This window comes from Aythya marila (genome assembly GCF_965140915.1).
Source record: "Aythya marila genome assembly, chromosome: 19".
Lineage (NCBI taxonomy): Eukaryota > Metazoa > Chordata > Aves > Anseriformes > Anatidae > Aythya > Aythya marila.
Window position 1 is genome coordinate 3978644 of NC_139060.1, and position 24948 is coordinate 4003591.

A 24948-nucleotide genomic window follows, 5' to 3' on the forward strand; every position below is an offset into this window, starting at 1 on the left:
CTTTTTTTCCTCCACCTTTTCTTTGAGGGGCAGCTCCTCTCAAAGGCAGGTAGGGGCAGTCTGTTCGGTCCCAGTTTACGAAGGGAGCTGTAAAGCACGGAGGGATGGTGCACCTGCTTCGGACACACAGGTAGCTACCTCACAAGGTACTGAGCACAGCATCTCAGAAGGCAGCAGAGCACACACATATGATAATAAAATGCCACAAAAACACCCGAGATAAGGGGTACTCAAAGCATTTCGATCACTCTCAGGTCAAACTTACGCTCTGAAAAAAAAAAAAAAAAAAAGGATCATACTATGGCTTGTACCCGCTGAATAGGTAAAATTCAGTTTACAAAATCTTCAAAAAAGAAGTGATCGAGCCCCTGATCTTGCCTTTGAACACGCCAGAATGCAGGACCAAGGAGAAACACCCCACTAACACGCTGCAACAATTGCCAGCAGAGGCAGGAGGACTCACAAGCTTCCTGCTGTCCTCCCAGCAGCACCTTCCCGTCAGTCTGTTGGTTTATTTTATTTCATTCTCACAGAAGGCCAACTCCCCTTCTCTTGCTGGCCCATTCAAACACATTTCTCCCTCTCTGGGGCTCAGAGTCAGACGAGGAGCACAGAAGGGACGCAGACACATGCAAACCAGACCCTCCAACCTGTCCTGTACCACCTCCCGTCCCCTCCCCGATGTCCCCCGTGCCCTTGGCCGCAGCGGGCAGCTCCGACTCACCATGACAGAGATGTGAAGAATGTGCATCTGCTCCTCCACTATCTCCGAAGGCTCCTGGAGGCTGGGAGGGGTGGCCCGGGAGAGCTGCTCGGCGCTGCTCATGGAGACGTGGAAGTACAGGGTGCCATTCTCCAGCCACTGCTGCTTCCAGTGCACCAGCGAGATGTCAGCCACCGTCCCCGACATCTCTGCAGGGACAAAACACACAACCCAAGGTCAGCTTTCTGCACGATGCTGGAAGGCAGACACTTAGCAGCCCTGCAAATCAGGGCTGGTGAGTCTCACCCCTAGGACTACCTTCCTGCTGGATGAACCTGAGCATTGCTTTTTGGCCTCTGTCTGCTATTTCCCCTGCATACAGACAGGAACAGTTTTCTTCCTTAATAAAAGCAAGGGGCTATGAGGTGCCCTGGGATTTCTGGACAAGAAAAGCACCGACAGTAAGTAAAACGCTGCACAGGACTCCATAAACCTCCTATAGGTTGCCCAGCAAGCTGCTGGAAGAAGCCCCCAGAGGTCTGCAGCCAGAGCCAGTGGAGGTTTGCTGGTGGGCAGGAGGCAGATGGAGGGCACATGGTGCCAAACGAGCCAAAACACAGAGAAGTGCGCATGCTCCGGTGGTGTTTACACCAGAAACCTTCTTCCAGGTAGCACCAGAGCTGTGTTTAGCAGGACCAGTCCCAGCTCAGGCTAACAAGCACCAGCAAGGAAAGCTACCCACCAAGCTTGACAAATATCGGCCTCAGGGCTGCACGTCTGCTTGTCTGCCTCTAATTTTACCTGCCACGTCCCCCCCGGCAGTGACTTACAGCCTCAGCCCGCCAGGAGCCAGGACTCCAGCACCCCAACGCCAGCACCCAACGCAGCAACAAGACATTTACAGCACCACGCCTGGTTAATTAGGGGCTGGGGCACTGCACAACCAAAAGCAAGCCCCAGGTGTGTGCCCCCAGCCCACCCAGAGGCAGCAGCTCCGGGGCTCAGCTGCGGCTCCTGCCTCGGCCAGGCAGCAGCAGGAGCGCTGACAGCTCCGCAGCTGCCCATCAAGTTCTGAACAGCTCTCTGCAAAGAGCCGCTTTGTCAGTTTGGCAGCCAAACCAAAGCCAAAAAAAAAAAAAATCCGAGTGCAAAATAAGCCAAAATATTTCTCCTTCCACCACCTCTTTTTGCGTGTGTTTGTTTTTCCATCTGCAGCACAAGCGATGGGAAGGCAGGCGGGCTCCCGGTGGCAGTCCTCTTAGTCACCGGGCCCACGGCTTCAGCAGCCATCCACGTTGTGGGGGACCCGAATCCAATTCCCTTCTGTTTGGGAAGAGGAACCCAACGCCTGACTCCAGTGGATCGTGACACACTTCGTAATCCTCGACAAATGCTCTGCCTTACGTAGATGTTTGCACCTTCTGTGGCGTGGCAGCTGAGGGGCATCCCTCCTCCTGAGGGGACAGGAGTTGTTGGCTGCACTGGCAGCTTTCTGCTGTGCAGAGGATCAGAGTAACTTCTTTTTTGGTCTGCAAAGCACCTCAGAGTAACTGCAGCCCTAAGGGGTGTCTGCTCCACAAAGGCCAGAGGCCCAAGTTCAGATTCCCCCTGCACAGAGGTGGGGATGGAGACGAGGTCCTCCCCGCCACCCACGACAAGGTCACCAGGGGAGGATGCCCTGCCGATGGAGCTGCAGGAGCAGCTGGGGCATTTTGCTTTTCATTTTCCCAAACACAGCTGGGCAAAAGCACACCCAGCTCCGAGGGGAAACAAAGATGTGAGCCCAGCTGAGGCCATCCCAAGGAGCTACCAACATCAGAGTCCTTCAAGGCACCCGGGTGCTGGACCACTCGTAGCCCCCCAGGCTGCAAGACCAGGCACTTCCACTGCCACAGACCCACAGCTTAACCCAGCAACAAAACCTTCTCCATTCCTCAGAAATACTTTTTCTTAGCCCTGAAACCAACGCGTTTATCAGCAGCGGCTTCTGGCTTTGTGCCACAGATCAAAGCCGATGCAGCCCCCCCCTGCTCACGGAGAAGTCCCCACCACACCACGGCAGGGCTCAGCAGAGCTGCTCCTGGGGGGTGCCCCCAGCCCCTCCGCTGCCGCAGCACATCACAGCCCCGCCGAGGGCAGGGACAAGGTTACCCCATTACTGCCAACCCCCTTATTCAGCACCTCGCTAATTATGCTGCTGGCATAGCGCTGCCAGCTGAACCTCATCGAGGGCTGTGCTCATTATCGCTGCCTCCCAAGCACAGCGCCGGTCGTTATCCCCAATCTCTGCGCACATCTGAGCACTCAAAGTGAAAAAACTAAACAGCTCCTGACCATGCATGGGATCCATAAAGAGCCCACGCTTGCACTTTGGAGAGGATGCATGAACTCACTGTCACATCTCTGTCATTGCAATGAGATGTCTCCTAATAATCCCTTCTCTGCTTTAATATAAATAGCTGTTTGCTGGAGCAGATCAGTAGCAAGAGGGGCTGCTTGCACTCTTTACCCTGTAAATCTGGCCAGCCCTGTGGCTCACGCTCCAGGACAGGAGCTGGTGCAAGCTCGAACTGTCTAACAAAATGAACACCTTCCCTCTCAGCTGCAAAGAATCACAGAATTATTAGGGATGGAAAAGCCCTCCAAGAGCATCTGGTCCAACCATCACCCTATCACCAATGTCACCACCAGACCCTGTCCCCAAGCACCACATCCAACCTCTCCTTGAACACCCCCAGGGACGGTGACTCCACCACCTCCCTGGGCAACCCGTCCCAGTGCCTGACAGCTCTTTCTGAGCAGAAATGTCTCCTCATTTCCAACCTGAACCTCCCCTGGCACAACTTGAGGCCATCCCCTCTGGTCCTATCACTGGTTATCTCTGAGAAGAGGCCGACCCCCAGCTCCCCACCCCTTCCTTTCAGGCAGTTGCAGAGAGCAATGAGGTCTCCCCTGAGCCTCCTCTTCTCCAGACCAAACACCCCCAGTTCCCTCAGCCGCCCCTCACAGGACTTGTGCTCCAGGCCCTTCACCAGCCTCGTAGCCCTGCTCTGGACACGCTCCAGGGATGAGAGTGTGTCCAGAGAGATGAGAGCAGAGGGTTTCTTACAGTGGTAAAAGAAAGAACAAAACTAGAACAGTATCAGGGCTATTTAACCACAGTTGTCTTCATAGCAGTACTTCAAAGGTCCATTCTGAAGCATCTTGTCTAATTAAAATTGCAGCGAAGGTTACTTTTAGGAGCAAAAGAAATAATTCAGCCGTGGGAAAGATATCACAATCCCTTCTACAGATGCAAGGAGACCATGGGAACAGCACAGAAGCATCAAGAGAGAGGACCCTGCTTATCCAAAGCCATCTTAATCCTGCTCTGAGGCACAGTCACCCACAGGGGAGGACGATCTGCAGCATTACACACTCGTGACACACATCACCCACACATCCCTGCAGCAGACCTTTCCAAATGAGCTTGGGAAAGGAGGCTGTGTTGCCCAGACCACAGCACAGACCCCCGTCCAGGAGCCATTGGGTCCCTACCAGCCCTGTTCCCCAAGGCTGCATGGCAGCAGGGCAAAACTTTGGGGTCAGTATTTCTCCAAAATTCTTACCTTTCACACACGTTTTTGCATGGGATGTTTAAACGGATCACAGAGAACATTTCTGGGGAGTTCTGAGATCCAGGCAATTTTTTGGATTTTAGCCTAGACTGAAGATAAGCCTGTTTCATTTTCAAAAGGTCTCTTCCAAAAGTAGAAACTTCAATTTAACATTCATTTCACAATTTTAAGCAAAACCCAGCAGCGAGGCAATTTCTGACGAAAGCTGACTTGCCAAGCCCGGGTGCCATTTACCATACTTTCATAAATATCTGAATGCTCGTCACCCCTGAATCCCGTGTTGCAAGAAACCTGGCCATTACTACTCCCAGCACTGCCAGAATATCGTGAGCCTTCAATCAGGTTTGCTGCTGCTCAGGGAGGAGAAAAAAAAAAAAAAAAAAGAAAAATACATTTTTAAGCCCTGGTAGCTGCTGAACACTTCAATATCCAAATGCAGGCAAGTTTCTTGGCCTCAAATACTTGACATAAATATTATACTGCCTATGTTTCACTGGACACGCATTGTCACTCCACTATCTACACAGTAGTTACAGCAGTGATACGCCATCCATCAGAAAGAATGCAATAGTCTGCAGCAAGATTGCCTGTTATCAGAGCTTTCAAATGCTTTTGGAACAAATTAAGGGCATTCCTGCACCAAAATAGAATGAGATACAGCCACAGTATTAAATGGGCAGCAATGGAAAAGCACTTGTAGTCTATAGCTATTCAAGATTTCTGCACACAGCAGGCAGGGAGATCGCAGGCAGGGCTCGCACACGGAGCTGAAGTCTGTCCCAGCGCTACAGCCACAGCTCCCTGGGTGAAAAATGAAGTAAAACGGCCACATTGACCCCACTGCTCCCCCCTCACCCTCCTACCTGCTCGCTGTGCAGACAGACAGCGCTCACGGAGAGGAAGATGAGAGCCCTCCTTCACCACAGCACGGGGCCAGGTCACTGCTCGCCAACAAAGTCCTGCTTCTCCTCCCCTCAGCAGAGCCCCAGCTGTGCCCCGTGCCCACTCCTGGTGCAGCTGAAGGCGCTTTGCTCTGTCCTGCTGTAATTTTGGCCCTACAGCCCCGCCACACGGTGCCCTCAGCCGGGCCGCAGCCATAGTGGAGCAGCGGGCAGGCCAGCCTCCTCTGCCCTGTCTGCTCTGGGGAAGCAGCACTGGGACAGATCTCATCCCCTCCCTGTTCCTCCATCGCCTCCCCCCTCTCAGTAATGAACCCTCTTCCCCCACACCTTCCCAGTCCTGTGTGCTGCCTCAGTCCCATCTCGGATGAAGGATTAACTGGGAAGCACCACACATGCTCCCAGTAACCCCACTGAAGGGCTGTTATGGTTAAACACAGCCGGCTATCTCATGGTGCTCCCCACGCATGTCAGAGGTGATATAAACTGCCCCAAAAGGAGGCTGGATGACATCAGCTAACGATGGTCTGAATTCAAGAAAGGAACATACAGAGTGCTTTATCCTTTTCTGCCCTTCCTCTGGGTCCCATAGGGCTACAGTTTTCACGTTTTCCTTGAAAGCCGAGCAGGCCATCCAAACAAAACCCTTCCAGGGCTCATAACCCAGCCTGGGCTTGTGTCAGTCGGACGGTCATGGTCCAGGACAAGGTCAGGGAAGCAAGGGGATGGCAGAGACCACAGCCGAACCCCTTCCAAGTGATTTCGTAATTCCATTTTCCCTTCGCTATCTCTACAATCCTTACATATAAACATTTCATTGAAGTCTTCAACTCCTATTACAATCAAACCTAAAAGCAAAAAGGCCTAAATGCACTTGGTTGCGAACCAAGACGATTCCTATAAAAGCAGATTATGCTGACATGATGAATATAAAATGAAACAGCAGATATTAAAGTTGGAGAATTGTTGCTTCATGCCTTCCAGGCTGCTGGCTGCTCTGCCTCCCTCCTCTCCTCTCCTTTCCTCTCCTCCTCCTCCTGCTTTGTTTCACTGACGGCAGACCGCGGGCAGAGATAGCCTCTTCACCCCTGCCTTCTCCGAGGCAGGCTGCCAGGCCTGAAATATTCAGCAGCTCCCCCCCCACCAGCCCTTATGCAACGCTTCAGCCTTCATCAGTTATTTGGGAGGTTGCAGCCCTGCCTTATCTGCCGTGCCGTTTCACAAAGCCTGTTTTGTGTTTAATTGGCTCATTCCTGCTAATCTGCCACAATTGTTGTATTTTTATTCTTGAAGGTCGTTATTAGAATAAGCCATGTTGCTTACGGCACTGCTCCCCAAATAACCAAGCCCTCTCTGCATTTCCCTTCCTCTCCTCAGCGCTGCTCAGGCTGTGGCACCTGCTGGATGTGCTTAATGAAGGAGCAGGTCCGTGGCGTGACGGGCAGCATGCCCGTGAGTTATTTCCAGTGCACGGATCCAGGCTGCTCCCACCTGTATGCTTGCCACCTGCTTCAGCCCAGCAGGACCTGCACCCTGCAGACAGGCTTCAGCAGCTCACCTGCACGACTCAGCATCATCGGCTGTCGGCAGAGGGGAAGCTGGAGATCTAGTTAGCAATTATATTCCCTCTTATGGCAGGCTCAGAAACACAATCTCATCTCACACGGGCTGGCACCGAGGCCATCACTGACAACTACTTCATCGTCTCCTTGCCCGTGCATTGCCCTAATCCTGCAACACCGCTTCTCCTGCTATTAGTCCAGGAGCTCTTCTGAGCTAATGTTCTCCAGAGGTGCCAACCGCCATCCAAGTGTTAGCTTATAGAGTCTTTGGTGCTAGCTACCACTTATGTTAATAAACCAAAATTATGCAGAAAGTCATAAACAGAGAGCTCTCCCCAATGCCCTTGCCAGTACAGGATTGCTCCCTGCGGAATAGATTATAGCACTGTGCAGACTCGCTCCAAAATGACTCCGGTAATGGGGCTTCCCCCGTGCTCCCCAGGGGACAATTGTGCAGTCAAACAGGCCCTAACATTTCTTAAAGTTTGGGTCTTTTGGTAGCAATGCGCTTTTTTTTTTTTTTCTCCTCAATCATTAGCTCGCTTCATTATTTTCCCCCTTTCCCTCTGCTCAATGTTAACATGTTCCTTTCCTTCTAGCTGCACTCCCCTCACAGTACTCCCTAGGGCAATGCACAAACACAGCTTAATGTTGTAAGAAGTAATAGAGAAGCTCAGAAGTTTAAGAAGGGAGAAAAAAGATGACAAGATCCCTCTGATCATTTCTTTTCAAAGCCCCTGTGCACGAGGAGCACTGTGCTGCACCCGCAGGGTATTTCATGGGTGGCTTTGGCTGCGTGCGTGCCTGCTGGGGCTCAGCGTGTCCCCGGGGCTGGGCCAGGCAGCTGGTACACACAGATGGATGGATGGATGGATGGATGGATGGATGGATGGATGGATGGATGGATGGATGGATGGATGGATGGGGCCTTGGTCTTGAGGTGACCCATGGGGAACCCCCCCAACGGTGTGAGCAAGTTTGGGTGCTCTCTCAGCATCTCCTTTGCTCTGCCAGCAGCATCGCGGGCCTGGCGCTGGGTAGACAAAATGTCAGGCACCCCAGCGCAAGAGGGGACGGGCAGTAAAGTGGATTTGGGTATTTTGAGGCTTTGCTCAAACTGCCTCGAAGGAGAATCCCCCGTAACAGGGGTCCACCCAGCAGGAAAGCCCCCTCAGTTCAGACCCAGCCTGCCTCTCCCTGCTCTAGGCTGCAGCTGCTGCATGCTTTGGGTACAAGCGCCCCCAGCACCACAACGAGCTGGGATGAGGTGGTGGCATTCCCACCTCGCTCTGACTTGGCCAAAAATCTTTCCCTGTGACTTTTCAGCAGACACAGTGAAACCTTGCCCACACCCTGCTGAGCAGCGGTGGCTCCAGGCTGAACCATTCCATGCTTTTGGCAACAGTGCGGCCACCAGGCACCCCAGCAACTTTTCCCCCATGAACAGTAGCACTCCCTGTTTCTTATGGCCTGCCACATGCATCCGAGCTCGTGCTCTTCACCATTTACACCCATTTAACAGTAAAGCTCTCCCCTTATGCTCCAGTTTGTGGGTTCAGGAGAAGCACATGCAGAAAGGGCTCTCCCCATTGCTGACACATTTGACCTTAAAGATAGAAGAGCCACGGCACAAGCCATCCGAAGGCTGGCCCAGAGCATCTGCCCAGCTCCAGCACAGACCAAGCAGCTCCAGCCCTCCTGCAGAAGCCTGGTCTGACGCTCGTGGTCCCACTAACAGTGCTGGATTTCCTCCAGTTAACACAGGCACAGTGAACCCAACCAGAACATTTCCGTTCTTCTCATCTTCCCATCAAACTAGTTCATGAACACACACATGTTGTTTTTTGTTTTAGACAGATGTAATTATCATGGAAGACAACAAGAGGTCAGCAGGCTGCATCACCACGCAGGCGAAGGCTGAGGACCAGATGAGATGGGGTGAACAGTCAAGACAGAGTCAGCCCCTTCCACGAATCACTCCAGCAGGAGCTTCAAGGAGGGTCTTTGCTCCAGCAAACCCTCTCCTCTCCTCACTCTATAGCCCTCAGCACCATCCCCATGTCCCTTCTAATCAAAGGCTGCGGGGCCCCGATGGCAGCCAGCGAGCAGGTATTGATCTGCCTGCACTGCCTACAGATCATAATCTGCCTCCACGCACCTTAAAGAAGCTCAGCGCACGTTACCCGTTCTTACAGCTGCTTTGATTGCAATTCAGTCTCTAGTACATTACCCTTATTTATAATGCCAGGGCTTCAGCGTGGCGCCTCAGGCGGTCTAAAATTATTACAGGGCCCTTTTGACTTTCAATTCCCTTCCATTCAATTCCATTTTTATTTGTCAGCAGAGACTCCCATTGACCAGCGGTGGAAGCCAACTGCACGCAGGCAGACGGTGCTGCTGCATGTTAAGCCAATCCTATAGAAATTGCTGGCACGCAGCTCAACACGATGGGTCAGCTCAGCTCCAAGAGGAAGCGCCAAATCCCCGGGACAGCAGGGCATGGGCTGCAGCTTCCTCGGAGAGCTGCAGGATCCATGCCCAGGAGGGTCAGCTGCCTCCATTCACCCAGCCAACGTAGCCTTCGTCCAAAAAATTGCCAAGGAAAGTGACTTTAAACATCACAGGCGCTCTTGTGGACCTTCTGGAGATGGAAGAGCAGGCTTGCGAGAGAGATGGGTGGGAATGCAGTGTTGGAAATCACCACGATGCATGGACAGGGTGCAGCGGCCCTCTCCTCTTCCTCATTCCCCATTCCCAGCGGAGGCACAGATTTGTTTCAGGGGTGCTCTGAGCTGTTATTGAATGCCTCAAGCTTCGTCACTTCCCCCAGCTCACTCAGGAGACAGAGGGTTCACCTCTGCAAGGGCACCTGAAGGCGTAAGGAAGAGACGAGTGCCTCCTCTAGCCAAAGGAGATTGCTGCTAGCCCATGCTGCATGAGGAAAACTGCAGCTCCCCCCTGCCTCCCCTTACTCCTGATCCTAAAAGCCAAAGAGACACAGCTGATAAATGGGAACTGCTGATAGCTGGTAAAAGCCTTTTTAGACTATTTCAAAGGAACAAGCAGGGTTTTTTTTTTATAGCTCAGTTATTAGTCCCTGTTAAAGAAACCAGTGCACATCACTTCGATGAGGAAGCTTTTCTGCAGGTAACAAGTACACAGCACCACAAACCCTTCCCCATGGCTGTTTTAAGGTTGGGCTATATGAGACAACAGGGATGTCCTGTGCTGGGAATTTCAGCTCTCTGCACAGGACAGGAGAGCTGCAGCAGCAGGGCAGGTTGCTCTGCTCAAACCCAACCCCCCAGGGCTGCCCTGCAAGCACCAGGCACAGATCCTGCTCCGTGCTCAGAGTGCAATTTCTCCTGCCCGGAGACCCCCCTGCACAGCGCTGCCGCAGCTCCGCTTGGAGACAGAGAGGATCTGAAGTGTCTCATGACACAGGCGGAGGCTGCTGAGCAATATCTGCTCCGTGAGATAACCACCGCGTTATTCTTCACGGCGGCTGAGGGAGGGTGAGGGAGGGCACGCACCACGCTCACGCCACCGGCTCTGAGCAACAGCTACGGCACTGAGAGTTTTGTTAAGTGCATGATGGACATCACAGGCATGAATTAACGCTGAACTCTCACTGATAAAAGCATTCGCATGTCCAGAGAAACACGAACAGGAACCTTGGTTAAACAGCAACGCCACAAGCTGGGAAATGCCTCTGGTTGCAGCACGCACTCCCCAAGCAGGCAGCACATGAGAGGGGACAAAATATTTTAACCCAGTTCCAAAGCAATCAAGAGAAGCTGCAAAACCAGCCCCAAGCAGCCTGCATCCCTCCTGCTGTCCTTTAAATGACAAAGGAAGTGACAAGGAGCCCAAGGAGCCGTTATGGCATTAGGTGAGGTTTGTGCAAGACGAGCACCGCGTGTGCTGGGCAGCGAGCGAGCTGCTGGAGTAACGGCGCCGTATTCCAGGGGCAAGCATTGCTCAGAGCTTGATTAAAACTAGTCAAGTGCTTTATAACCTCTATGCATTTTTAAATGTCTCTCTTTGGGAAACACAGCTCTTAAAGTGATAAGGTAGCTTGATAGCTCACGGCACTGCTCAGACTGGAAGTGATTTTTCTGGCATGGTTCCCCCACGGACCTCCCCGCCCAGCTGGCTCCAGCAGCAGCCACAGTCCCTGCAGGACCTGCCCATGCACTAGATGGGATGGGGAGAGGAATGGAGATGGGGAGAAGAGGGTTTGCTGCTTCCTACAGGAGCACCAGGACAGCTCTCCCTGCCGAGATGATGCCCTTCTCCAAAAAGATGTCAGCACAAAGCAGAGGAGCGCACTCACGAGACTGGGAACAAGGAGGTGCATGGCTGGTGGCTGGCATCCTGAGAAAAAAATGGGTAGTGAGGAACGTGGGTTCTTCTGCCTGTGTGTCACCTGGAGTGCCAGGGGGTGCATCGAAAGCTGAGCAGCCTGGAAAGGTCTGCGCTTACCTGGCCCCAAAAAGGCAGAAACATCAGCTGCCAAGAAGGAGTATTTGGCGGAGTCCTTCCCAACACATCGTGACGGGGTGCCCACACTAACAGGGCCCTTCCCTTGCTTTCCAGGCAGACATTTGCTGTTGTTAAAATGTTTTAGGGGCTCTGCCTCTTCCCTGGGAAAGGCTTTGGAGTACTCACTCCCCAAAAAGCCTCTGGTTACCCAAAACCTCCCAGGTACCCAGGCACCGCAGTGGCTGCTCACAAAGCTCAAGCTCAGCTCTTACAGAAGGGAGGTCCTGCAGCCCCACGGGGGATTCACTTCTCTCCAGTATTACACCTTCACCCAGGAGAACCTGCTCCTTCATCTACCCCAGCACCCAGAGGGACCCACCTGGCCCAGCACCACCAGGTTCCTGCACAGCTCAGCGCCACGCGAGAGCAGCCTGCTGCTCCCAGGGGACACCCCAGGGTGCAGACAGACAGACAGACAGACAGAGCCTTCCCGGGCAGGACACACCACCTGGGCAGCCCCAGCCCAGGAGCAAAGCGCTGCAGCTGGAAGCAGAAGGGGCTTGCCAAAAATTAGCTGTGAAAATCATCGCCTCTCCCTGGAGCAACTGGTGATGAAACGAACTGGGCTCGCTGCGGCTGATCTCAGATCACAGAGCAGCTGGAGGGCTCGGGAAGCGGCATCAGATGATGAGGAAACATTAACATCCAAATAAATAAATAAATAAAAGGGAAAGAATTTATTAAGACTTCTCAGAGCCTGTGGGCAAAATAATTTTCCCCCGTTTAGCAGTGGGTAAATCAAAACAGCGGCAACGCAATTTGTCAGAGATTAAAAGCAACTAAGTGGCAGTGACACTTCCAGCCCGAAGCTGTGATGCTCTCCCAGAGTGACACCATGGCCTGACCCTGGCACGACCACGCTCCCTTCCTCCAGCAGCCACACTGCCTTCCTCTTGCAGAGAGCGCTTTGCCCCCTGCAATAAGAACACGATCTGCCTGGATGCCAGCCCCAGCCAGGCACAGGGAGGTCTCCAGCCACTGCCCTTGCCCCAAGGTTCGTCCAGCTGGAGCCTCCCGGTGCCACAGCCCTCCAACAAGCAGAGGAATGCCAACTTCGCTGTCACTGCTGCCCTCACCCGTTACCAGCTCGCAGCCACCCCGCCCCACCCCAGTGTTTCCACTCCTCCCCAGCCACGTCTCGTTGTGTTCCCCACCAGTACAAAGGCTTCGTGAGGCTCTCCCTGCATCCTTCCCTCCTACAGTACCAACGGGGCGACCTCCCCATCCCATCCTTCAGCCTCATTTTTCCCCTTCTCCTCTTCCCATCAACTACAGATCATTTCCCATCCCCTGCTTCGTCACAAAGGCTAATTCATGCCCCCATTAACCAAGGACCTGGTCTCCCCAGCATCACCGCACCATTAGATCCAAAAGCAGCATGGTCTCACATTTGTATCCCCATTTGTTATCCTAAAAAGAGTCCTGGGGTCCCAGCAGGGCCACCTACAACAAGAAAGTGAAGCCACGGAGCGCTTCCAGCCCCGATCTGCATACACAGAGGTCATGGGAGAGGCAGAGGGGGATGAATCCTTGCAGCCTCATTAGAGGGAAGAAAACTGTTTCTGCAAATAATAATTGATTTCTAAATTTATCCCCTAATTAAATAGGTTCCCTGGATGAATCTGCATGCAGGCTGCAAGGTGATGATTTAGAGCCCGGCTTCCTCCGGGAATGCACCAACACATGTCTGCAAATTGTCTCCCCCCCAGATTCAGAGGAGGGGTGATCGTCTCCCCCCCGGCAGGCAGGAGCAGACGGGCCCCTCCTGCCACCTGCAGCTCGACGCCAGCCAAGCCAAGATTTCCTCTGCGCGAGGTCTATCGGCTGCTCGCCAGGGAAAAGGGCATTTGTCACCTGTCTCCTTGCTGGTCCCCGCACGCCGGCCCCGCGGGGACGCTCTGATGGACCCGAGCGAGGCACACATCACAGCGAGAGCACACAACTCACAGCCTGCCAGGCAGGAGGCTGGCTGGAGGCTTTTCTTTGGCAGGCAGCAGCCATAAAACTACGGCAGAGCTGGAACTGTGCTGCCTGAACTCAGCACATAGCGGCGGTGAGAAGGAGAAACATTATCTCCCAAACATGCTCTTGCTTCCTACATCAATTCCACGGCTGCTCCTGTCTAGTCGCTTTGACTTTTTCCTACAGACACCATCAGCTAATAAAACCTCAAGAGACAGATCCTGGGATAAAACCCGGCTACAAGCTCTGCAAAAATTAAACGCATTTATCACTCTTGTGCCGAGAGCTCTTTTGGAAACCAGCGCGCCCTGATGCTCCCAGACAAGCATCAAAGGACGCTGGATGCGGCAACGGCGCGAGGCGGCGCTGCCACTTTGCAGCCCCAGCTCATTAACCACTGCTGCCCAGGAGCCCTCTGCCAGCCCTGGGATGCTGCTGCAGTACTCGTGTGTGTGCACACCCTTTGGGGTGAGCAGCTCTCTTCTCTTTCCACCCCCATTAGCCTTTCAGAAGCCCAAGGGGGCCGTGCCATCCGCGTGGGACCCCCAGCTTGTCCATGCTCAGGGCGGGTGTCAGCACAGAGATGGCTCTAAGCCCTCCCCTCCTGGGAAATGCCCACAGCTACTCACCACCCGTAGGAAGCAGCAGCAGCACCTTCCACCTCCTCTTCTCTCCTCCCTTCTTTCCAGCCTCCCGCCCCACAGCATCCTCTGGGCTCTGGGCACACACAATCTTCAGGGCTCCGTCCCTTCGGTGTGGAGTTTTTGGGACGCAGAGGCACAACTCATCCCTGCTGCTGCCCCACACACTGGGGTTCCTTCTCCTGCCACCTGGAGCACGCAAGGACCAGCCCCGAGCACAGCCTGCGCATCCTTTCCCATACCACTTGCCCCATGGTGACTACAGCATGCGCAGACCCGCACCCACTCAGACACGTGCTCTTCCTCAAAGATGCCAAAAATGCCATCTTTTGGCATTTTCTCCCCCCAGTACCCTAAAAGCATTCAAAACTGGAGCATCTCCATGGTAGTTTTGTATTTCTCAGCGCTTCTGGATGAAAACTATCTTGTTAAAGTGACTTCTCAATCAGAAATCACTGCCGCAGATGGAGCTGGGGCCGTAACCTACTTCTGCACTTAAAAATAAAAAAAGCTATTAGGTGGCTAAATACTTTCGGAGCTGCTTCCCTTCATCCCTGCACTGTGGTACTTGGTCTGCAGCAGAGCATCCTCCTTCATAAATTGCCTCTGAGAGCCTCAGATCTCTTCCAAAAGAAAACAGTATTATTCACAGGACAAAGTAGGAGAGAGAGATGCAAGAAAACTAATTAATGCTTGTATAGAAGAGTTTGCAATATACAGCATTTAAATGAAGCCTGGTTTTCAGATCAGAAAGCTAACAACTCCACGTTGCGTCACCAGCTTTCTTTTCCAGAAGTACATCTTTTGCTCACCTTGAGCAGTTTTAAAGCAAACAAAATTCCTGTCGGTACCGAAGCAAATTCAGCTTCTAGCTCTCCACCACTTACCAACTTGAGCACATTAAAACTCTGTTAAAAGCAGAGCAAGATGAGTCCTTGAGGCCCCATTCCCCAAGGATGCATGCACATAAAGCAAGGAAAATGTGTGGTTATTAGAGTTTAGCTTTATTGTTTTCATAAAACACACTGAAGATTGTGTTTATGATTGTGGAGAAAATAAAACCCTCTCTCCAATTGTTAAAATAATGAACACAGGATACTCCAGTGACTTCTAAACAATCAAACACTTTGGACTTGCATAGCACCCTCTACTCAGATTTTGGAAGAGTCTTCACAGGGATGGAAATAAGCCTCATTGAGTGAAGAATAAAGCCACGAGCCCACCCTATAGCCAAAGGCAGCAGAACAGTTTACGCAGCCTTTGCATGGGACTCAGTTCCATGGATCAGAAAGGGAACCATTTAAAATTCCTCGCAGAATTACTTAAGAGCCAGTTTTGCTGGTTTGCAGTAACACCTGAGCTTCTGAATGATCTAATCCCTTTTGAAAGACAGACTTTGGCATCAGAACCCTTCAAACACACTCAAAAGCAAACAAAAACCTGACCTTATTCTCCCTGGCCCCCCGCACAGGGTTCCCATGTGGCCTCAGATCAGCTTTGTCACTTCACCACCTCGCTGCTTCCTCACCCCCGATGGCTGCTGCTCTCAACAGCTCCCAGCCTTTTGCAGTCTTCAAGCAATAAGGCAGCTCATGGGGTCATTTCTCCCTCCCACTCCCCCTCCCCAAGTGCTGTAGCACAAATCGTGCCAGTTTCTGCCCTTTCTGGCACCCCCAGCCCCTCCTGCTGGCCCACGGGCACAAGCAGCAGCCCTGGGGACATCACAGGGCAGAGGCTGTCCTCAGTGCCACTCACCCCCCTGATGCCCACGAAGCCTTCTCCGACACAAATTCCACACCTTCAGAGGGATTTTGCCTGCTCCACATCCCCGTCACTCCCGAGGGCTCTGCACCTGGCTGTAAGGAGCTTTGTGTGTCAGTGACCTCGTGCCAGTCACACCAATTGGCACCGCGCAGGGAACCGAACCACCTCCATCACTTTGCTGCTCTACCTGGAGGAAGGACAGCCCAAAGGTTTGCTTGTTTGTTTCCTTTAGATATTACAAAGACTGTGCGAAGTTATAAATTAATAAATGGAGCTGTCTCTTCCATTTCGCAGTGTGGTGATGGAAGGAAGGACACACCGTGTGTCCCTAGGGTGGCTGCCAACGCACCTGCACAACCTGGCGGCAGCAGGGCAATGGGGCAGGGAGCCAAAGGGCACCAGGCAGGGTCCTTCCCTGTCTGCTCGGTGCCTCTGCCCATCCATCAGTGCCCACCACCTGCCTGGCACCTCCAGCACAGCAGGGAGCAAATCGTCTCCAAATGCATGTTCCACGCCAGCTGATGCCTCCACGTCCCTGCACCTCTACTTGAAATCCTGGCCCGACTCAGGACCTCTTGACCACATCGATGGTTAACCTGACCTGGCAGAAGAGGTCTTCTGCAAAGCTCCAGCACAAAGGGACAGACTGGGGGAAGAAAATGGAAAAAAAAAAAAAAAAACAAAAAACAACAGAGATACTGAGAAGGTGTTGGCAGAGTCTAGCATTCAGGCAGTTTTGCACACACTTTCTGGAAGGTATTATTGCCTGCTCTAAAGCATCCCTTTTAGTGTGAGCCTTTGGGGCTTGTAATAAAAACCAAGATGTTTTTCCCGGAGCCAGGTTAGATAGAAGACATCTAAAAATTAAAGCAGCAGCCTAAAAAAAGATTCCAGTACCGTCCTTCCCATTACGGATATTTATTTGCAGGGTCCTCAGAGACAGAGGTCAGCTCGGGAGCGCAGAACCTGAGCTGCGTTTGTTCCCAGAGCTGGCACAGCCTGCACAAGCACTGCCTGCTCCTTGGACCCACCTTGCTGATTAACAGCTTCGTTCCAAGAAGCGCATAACAAGACCGAACTGAGACTCAGCTGGTTTCAAAGAACCAACAAATTCAAAACACACAGCCAGCTCTTCCAGCTACAGCAGCTCCGAGCATCCAGACTAACACCACAGTCTCTGTGCATTACAACCCAGCAACACGTCCTAAAATCAATGAAAGTGGAATAAAGCCAGAGCCCTGCTTTTTCCTCTCCTGCAAACTCCTTTTGGACATAACCAAAACCAACACGCTGCCCTGAGGAGATCTGAGTTTTATGAACCAAAGCGCTTCCACTCGTAAAAAGCTGAAAACCAAGTTTTTCCTGCAAGAGATTCGTCACCGTTGGCTGCCCTTGATCATCACATCACAGATGAAATTGCTACCTGTACTCAGTGTTAAGATACTCATTCGAACATCAGAAATGAAAAACGGCACCTTCCCCGAGGAGCACTCGCTCAGGGTCCCTGCAGGATCTCGCTCTGCCCTTCGCCCTCACCCACCCGCGGTGCCCACCGCCGCCGGGCTCAGCCCGCTCTTCTGGGCCCTGCTTCTTAACGGGAAGAAAGCTCCGGATCCATTCGAAATGAATTATACTCCAGTAATTGCAGCTGCTGTAGGGCAGTAGGAGGTCAAACTGCCCATTTTGTGCTGCGTCTCAGACACTGGAGGTGATGAACGGGCTCGTTTCCAGCAGAGTCAAGTGGCCACGGCTCCAGGTGAAGCCCAGGGAAGCTGAGGGTGCCCAGCACCCAACACCATGCCACCGGTGGGTGCCAAGCTCTTCCCTTAACACAACATCCGAGCTCACTCTGTGTAACCACAACCTTGTCTTGTGCTGCCCACCCCATCCTGCAAGCCCTCGGCACGCAGCCTCCTGGTGCCATCCCCACGGCTGCCCGCATCTGACTGCTGAAGAAATCTGTCTCTCTCCCCAGAAGGGCTTTTTCAGCCCCAAACAGGGATTTTCCACCTCCCCTCCCCTTCTAAGTCTACTTTAATAATTAAGATAGGGTGGGATTCCAGAGACTAATTACCACTGTAAAGTTACTCTCCTGAAGGCTGATAAGGGAAGTAATTAGGATGGACAAGCATGGATTACAGAGCTCTAAATCTCTCTCCCTTGTCAAGATAACGCTGCTGCCCAGCCTCACAAACGACAAACGAGTCCATAGGCAAACAGGCAGCAGGCAGGGGGCTGGCAGCAGGCTGGGCTCTGCCACGTAACCCCAAAACACCTTTCTGCACCGTGTTCCTTCCAGCCAACACACCCACACCGCTCCCCCTCCAGACACCGTGCCTGTGGCTGTTTTGCCTTCACCTGGTCTCTTCTCACCTCCCCAGGTATAAGCTAAGAAGAAGTGCATGCTAACACACCAGATAGATGCTGGCAGCTGTTCAATAGGGCTGTCACAAGACCCGTGTCCCCTCGAGATGAGGGTAAGGGTGACGCTCACGGTGCCACAGCAGCATGCGACTGCCTGGGGAATGTGGCTGCTTGAAGGGAAACCCAGGGCCTGGGGGATCCCAAGAGGACCAACCCCATCTCCAGCCACCTTCTGTCCTGTGCCTGACAGCCCCAGCGGGTTCATCCACATCAAAGAGTGGGTCCAGGTACCTGGATTCACCCACAACACCCACAGGGACCACGCTCTGGGACCTTGCACGGGTGATTTGGAGCCTCACAGCGATCAGAATTAAGACCCCAATGCACCACGTCCCTTGGCTGCGCAGGCTGCAGACCCCTGCAGTTCTCTGCATTTATGCAATACGCAGCAAAACCGAGGGTCAGGCTGCCAGAACCACCCAAATAAATCTTCATCTAGATAGCAAGGCACGCGCGCGCCAGCTAACTCGCCTCAGCTCCCCAGCGCCAAGCGCTCGGATCGCGCTCCCCTCCCCTGCTGCAACGCCAGCTCCGGGGCCACGCACACAGCAAATGCACTCCTCACACACACAGATTATTTTCCTACAACAATTTCAGGCACCCTGCACTAGAACATTTATAACTAATACATATTCCAATGTTCCCGTTCACCCGAGACACCCAAAACTTTCCTGGCTCATTTGTCAGATTTTTTATTATTATTATTTTTTAAAATACCTTCTTCCCCTCAGGCCAGCCAAATCAGCCCAGTTAATTTTAATTTTCATGGACGTGGAAAGTCATCTCAAGGTCACTTTTTTGGTTCTTTTCCAGTTTCACGTCTTGTGCATTTTGCAGGATTTGCAATCGAGGCTTCTGATTACCCGCTACGTAATGCAACGCAAAGGAAGCGGCTGAGGAAAGACAGTGATGAAACACCCCATTGACACTCAGGTAATTAAGGAGAAACAAACATGTTTGTTGGCTGAAACAAGGGGAAAAAATCATGCAAACCACTTTATTCTAACAAGGTGGAGAGCGGGGAGGAAAGAAAAAGTGGCAGCTGATGGGTTTCCACCAGAAGGGCACGCTCTGCTCAAGCTGCTCTTCCAGGGGTGTTGGTAGGAAGGCTGCAGGTGCCACAGGAAGACTTTTGTCACTTCTTTACAGAAAGACAACCCCTCAAAAAAGAACAAAATCTGCAAAACACAACCTTTGGGATGCCCATGACAAGCAGATCGACAGAGCCCCATTTGGAAGGGAAAAGCAAACACAGGAAAAACCCATGTATGTCCTAAGGGCTCAGAACAAAAGCAAAATCCTGAAGGCTGGAGATCTGTCTCCTCCTGGCCAGGTTAACATCCAGGAGAGGGATCCCTTGGGAAAATGGTGACAATCCGGTGACAGCTGGGTGTTTGCTTGTGCTCAGGGCCATGCTGGGATGATGCTGGGGTCAGGCAGGGGCACGCCATAGTGAGTTTTACCCTAAATTTTGTCACTTTGCTTCCAAAGTGAGCGCGATGCTGGTGCATCAGGCTGCGCTCCAAACGTGTTTATTAAATGTTTTTAATATTGCGGTGGCAGACAGAGTAATACAACCGAGCCTGAGTCACACATCTCCCCATGTCCACGGGGACTGCGGGTACAAGCCTGTTTTTGTTTCTTTCCCAGGGAACGATCGAGATACAGGGCTCGCAGCTCAGATCACAGCCGCTCTCCAGGGGCTGGCGATGGTAATTAGTTTGTGTGCGTTAGAGGCGTTTTTTGGTTTCCATGCCGTCCTCCGAGAGCCTGGCAGGAATACTTAAACTGCCCGGCAGAGAAACCCAGCCCTGATGTGGGTGGTGAGCAGCTGAAAACCTGGCTCCGAGCTCTCAGAAACCAGCCCTGTACCACCAGGTATTTGCCCTCTAAAAAGCACCATACTCCAGGCTGGGTTTTGTATTTTGTTTTTTCCTTCCCCGTGGACCAACATCGCATAGAAAGGAGCAGCAGCAATACCTCTCTGGTCCCACGTATTAAATCACAGTCACCAACCCGCTGTGCACAACCAGAGGCCAGCCCACCCCGCTGCAGGCTCAGGAGATGTCTCCCCCACACCCCCGTTTTGCTCAAAAACAGTACTAGAAAATCCTGCCACTAGAAACTCCTTGGCCAGCTTAAGAGTGAGATGCAGAAACCCATCTGCACCATTACGGGGCCAGCAAAGCCCTAACACTCCCGGGACTCTCCTAGCACAGAGCTCTCCTTCCTGACGTTGCTCCTCTCTCGCCCCCACAGCACACAAAGACTTCTTGTGGTCTCCTCGCTGCTGGTCTGGGGGTGCTTCTCCACCAGGAGCTGCTCCCTCCAGGTGGAGCAGATCCAGTTCGAGGTCCCACCATCACCTGCCCAGGGAATGCAAGGGCAAGCCCACAGACCCCAGAAGCTCCGAGGCTTGGAGGAGGAGGAACAGCAGCGAGGGCAACACAGGACACAGCATCCTTAACTTCAGCTTTAGCTCTGTGCCGAACAAGGCTCCAGACTTCCTCAGAGCAGTTTGGACACAACACTGAGCGCCACCAAAAGCCTCCACCAGGCAGCATATTCTTTTCCCTGTCCTGCAGCAAACCTTGAAAGCCACGAGAAGCTCCCAGCTGCACCCTCTGCCTGCACACCTCCAGCTGCACTGGCCAGATCCTCGTGAGATGCTAACCCCGTGACAGTGCAGCTGAAGTCAGGGCTATTTTCCTGCTGACTGTGAAATCGGTAAGGAAAAAAAAGAAGAATGTATTGCCACGTACATCTGTCCAAATATAGTGCTGCCAAAGGCAGATTGGACATCAGGGCACAGCCATGAGATTAAGTCATGTTTCTGTTTGCTGAAAGCATTGAGAAAAAAAAAAAAAAAAACACTTAAAATGTTTTGCTGTCAACTTAATGTTTCATCTGGCAATTAGTTCCGAAGCAGGGAATGCCTAAAACAAAGTAAAACTAGTTTTAGGAAAAGTAGCATTAAATCACTGTTAGGCAAAAAATATTTTTTTAAAAAGATGTTTGAGAGAGAAAAATCTCTCCACTGCGAGAAGGGCACAAAGGCAGCTTGCTTTGGCCATGGGAAATTATTAGGTAAACACAGAGAGTTTTACTGCCCAGTAGAGAACAGCGGGGCAGGCACGAGGTGTCCCTGGAGAGCCCATTTGGGGTGAGCCCTGTGGTCGCAGCCAGCAGTGAGGACACCCAGGCTCACCCCATATCACTGCGAATGGTCCACGGGGCATCACCAGGCAGCTCACCAAGCTCACAGGGGGCTGCTCCAGCACCTCACCAAGCTCACAGGGGGCTGCTCCAGCACCTCCAGCAGACCAAAACCCAGCCCAGGCCAGCGGGCTGACCGAACCAGAGCTTGCTGGGGCTGCTCTGCCTCCCTACAGCAGCATTTATTAGGTAGCATTTGTGCACCGAGGTGCGGGCAGAGCCAGCTGCTAATGGTGAGAACCGGCTGTGTGCAGCAGCCCCGGAATGACTCCAGGGCGAATTCTGCCTGTTAAGCACTTTATTTTCCGAGTCGACACGCTCAAGGACTTCGTGGTTTCACATTCAGACAAACCTGCCGTCACCCGGCGGGGCAGGGCGGGCGGGGGGCGTGCAGGGAGGCAGGTGGGATGCAGCGGGCTCCCCGCCGCGAAGCACGAGCTCAGCTGCAGTGATTAGCAATCAAAATTAACACACAAAACAGCGCGCACTGAACCCAGGGGAGAGGGAAGGAGAGCGAAGCGGGAGGCAGCCGGTGGGTAATGTTAAGGGGAAAAAAAATAAAAGGGGACATTTTCATCCAAATCCACTTTCTGCCTGTGGTTCCATGGGGCTGAGTGCTGCCACCCTTCCCATGCTGCGGGCAGGGGGACGGGATCTGTCCTAATTAAACAGGCTGAGGCAAAATGACCCCGGGCTAAGAGAGGTGCCCTGGAGCCGCAGCATCCCTCCCACCACTTGCAGGTCACGGCAGGGGCTGCAGGAACAAGGCCCCAGGACGCAGAGCTGGAGGGGCTGCAGGGCTGGAGGGCTGCTCGTGTGCGCCGAGCTGTGCCGCCGAGCCAAGGATGGGGATGGGGAGCAGCAGGGAGATAAGTGCTCGCGGAACAGGAAAGGATTAGATACTTACAAATATTTTATCCTAGCTAAAGTAATTGCACCACTTGTTCTTATGAGTCAGAGCTATTTATTTTCATGCTTCAGGGCATCGGTTGATCACACCAGCTGAGGTCAGGCAGAAATTCCCCATTGCTCCTGCGAGCGTTTTGCATATTGCAGGAAGCGCCTTCCCACCAGCGCCTGCAGCCCAGGGCGCCTCTTCTCCTGCCTCCTCCAGTGCCCACCGGCTGCAGGGCCCAGCAGGAACAACATCTCCATCCAGTGGCCGCTCAGCCCCCCCAGCACAGCACTGAAACCTCATCGTGCCCTCCCCAGTTTCACTTCTGCCCACGGAGAGCTCACATCCCACGCTCCTGTCCTGCCTGGAAGGTGCTGAGGCTTTAGGACCCGTTTTGGGCAAAGCACACCCAGCTGAGAAGAGAGGCTATCCGTCACCCAGGAGGCGAAAACAAACCCAGCTCCTTTTCACCCGGAGCACGAGGGAAAACCAGGGGCACCGCAGCTCATTTCGGCAGCCGGTGACTCCGTGGCCTCTGCTGGGAGCAGACACGGATAACTGCTCATTTCCCACCACTTAGTGATTCACAGCTCTAATTGTGTCACCACAGACAACGCTCCCAAAAAAAAAACCCAGCATTTGGCCATTAGCAGAGGCGAGGAAACAAAACACAAACAGGCAGCACACGCAGGGAAGGGGCAGAGGAATGCAAGAAGGCAGCCAGAAGCACTGGACCAGGGAAAGAAATCCACCTGCCCTGCTCCCTCCCAGCGCTAACCAGCCAGCCTGCGGCTAGCTCCAGTAACTCAGGAGCATTTAATAAAGGTCTTGGGAAGAACCAGGCATTGATCTCTGGGCAGCGAGCATGAAATGAACAGGCAGAGGCCAGCACTCACCAAATAAAAGGTTCCCCTTGCACAAACAGCAGCTCTGCTGCTCGCGGAGCAAAGCGCATGCACGCAGCAGCTCTGCCCCAGGAATGACAGGGACGAGGGCAGGGAGCCTGCCACGATTTGGGGTGGGTGCAGCAGCCCCAGCACAGAGGGACGACAAGGTCCCACCATGCCCCACAAATCCCATGCTTCTGGCTGGAAATGCCTCACAGCTCCACAGCTGTGCCCCAAATGCTCCGTAGCCCAGCTCCCCTCCACCCTTCCTTTCATCAAAACTAAACCAAACATTTATTCTCCCCCCCAGCTGGCCTCCCAAACCACCTGGCTTTGCCCCCTCACCCCTGTCCAGATGCCCACCAACAGGCAGGCTCCTGCATTTCTTCATCTGTGCTTCCCCCATCCCCGTAGTAATTACAGTGCTGTGGCAGCAGCTCCGTAACTTTAATTCTGAGACCTTTTCTGTTACCATCCCCGGTTTTGACTCGCTACCCCAGACCCCGCTCCCCTTGCCCGCATCCTCCCGGTCACATTTCGGCAGTGAAGTCGTGCAGGTAAGGAGGAGTCCCAGCAATTAGGTATAACGATAATACAGACACCGCTTTCATGCAGAAAGATGTCTGAGCACTTCTCCAAGGGCAGGAGCACAAGCCTGCTCGCTCTCAAGCTTTGACATTACTTATATTATCAGAAACACCATCAGGACCATATTTGCAGCTTGTATTTGTTTACTTCTCAGACAAATAATGTTATTCCCATCCTCTCCAGATCTCTGCCGTACCCTCCTGCTCCAAGAAGGCAAAACCCTTCAGCCCCAAGTCTCCAAGCCCAGCTTCCACACCCAGCTCTGCAGCTCAGCTCTCCCGACTTCACCCAGCAAGTCGCTTCACCTCTCATCCCCCCACCTGTCACCGGGGATCATATTTTTTCCTGACACGCTTTGTTATCCAGAGATAGCAGATTCTGTAAATGCTGAATTATTATCATCAAATTATAATACTCAGAACATTGTCTCCCTTTGGGACTCACGCTGCAAGGGGAGAGAGTGCAGCGCAGCACTCAGCGCCGTGGCGTGCCGTGCTCGGTTCCCTCAGAGACAGCGGGGCTGGATGCTGCTTCCCTGCTTCCTCTCTTCCTCAGCTGTCCTGAAAAAGTCTCTCTCTGACAGGTCTTCTGCCAGAGAGGATTGAACTACATTTGAAAGGTAATTTTGGAGCAAATGGGAACAGAAGTGTCAGAGTTGTCACCAAGAGATTTTTGGAATTTCCTCGCCGTTTCAGAGGGCGAGGGAAAATCAAGACGTTTGGCACTTCGCTGTGTTCAAAAGGGGATGGATCCAACATGGGACAGATCCTGCACCGCTGCCTTCCACAGTCTGTGGGGCTGGAGGACCCCGCAAAAGCCCTCAAAATGGAGCCAGCCCCCAGAAAGCCCCACACATGTGGGTTCTCTCCTATTTTCACCTTCAGAAATTAAAACAGAGCCTCTCACCACATGGGACAGCTGAGTATCCTACCGAGGCTCCCACAGAAGCTGTCTCCCAGCCTCCTCCCAGCCCCACAAGTGGCAGCAGCACCGGCTGGGCACACCCGTCCCCAGACACACCGGTCCCATCACATCCCTGGGACATCCCAAAGTCAGAGCACACAGGCACAGAGCCAGCAACCCCCAGGTCTGGTGTGAGCCATGCAAGGCTTTGTGCCCCCTGCGCCTCCACCAAACTGCACGTGGGACAGCCTGATGGGGACAGCATCTTCTGGGCCAGCCTGTGGAAGGACCTGCACCCAGCATCCCATCCCAACCCCACACAACAGGGGTCCTGGCACCATG

The 24948-nt window shown here is 53.0% G+C and overlaps 1 protein-coding gene across 1 annotated transcript in view; it reads right to left on the reverse strand.

The window, feature by feature from the left end:
• Positions 1-24948, reverse strand: part of LOC309885678 (astrotactin-2-like) — a gene marked incomplete at both ends in the record, with an annotated part of 79366 nt that overhangs the window by 27641 nt on the left and 26777 nt on the right. Inside the window, one exon of the mRNA XM_082775901.1 lies at positions 725-912. Within this exon, the coding sequence (XP_082632027.1) occupies positions 725-912 (188 nt within the window). The remainder of the gene's footprint in view (positions 1-724; positions 913-24948) is intronic.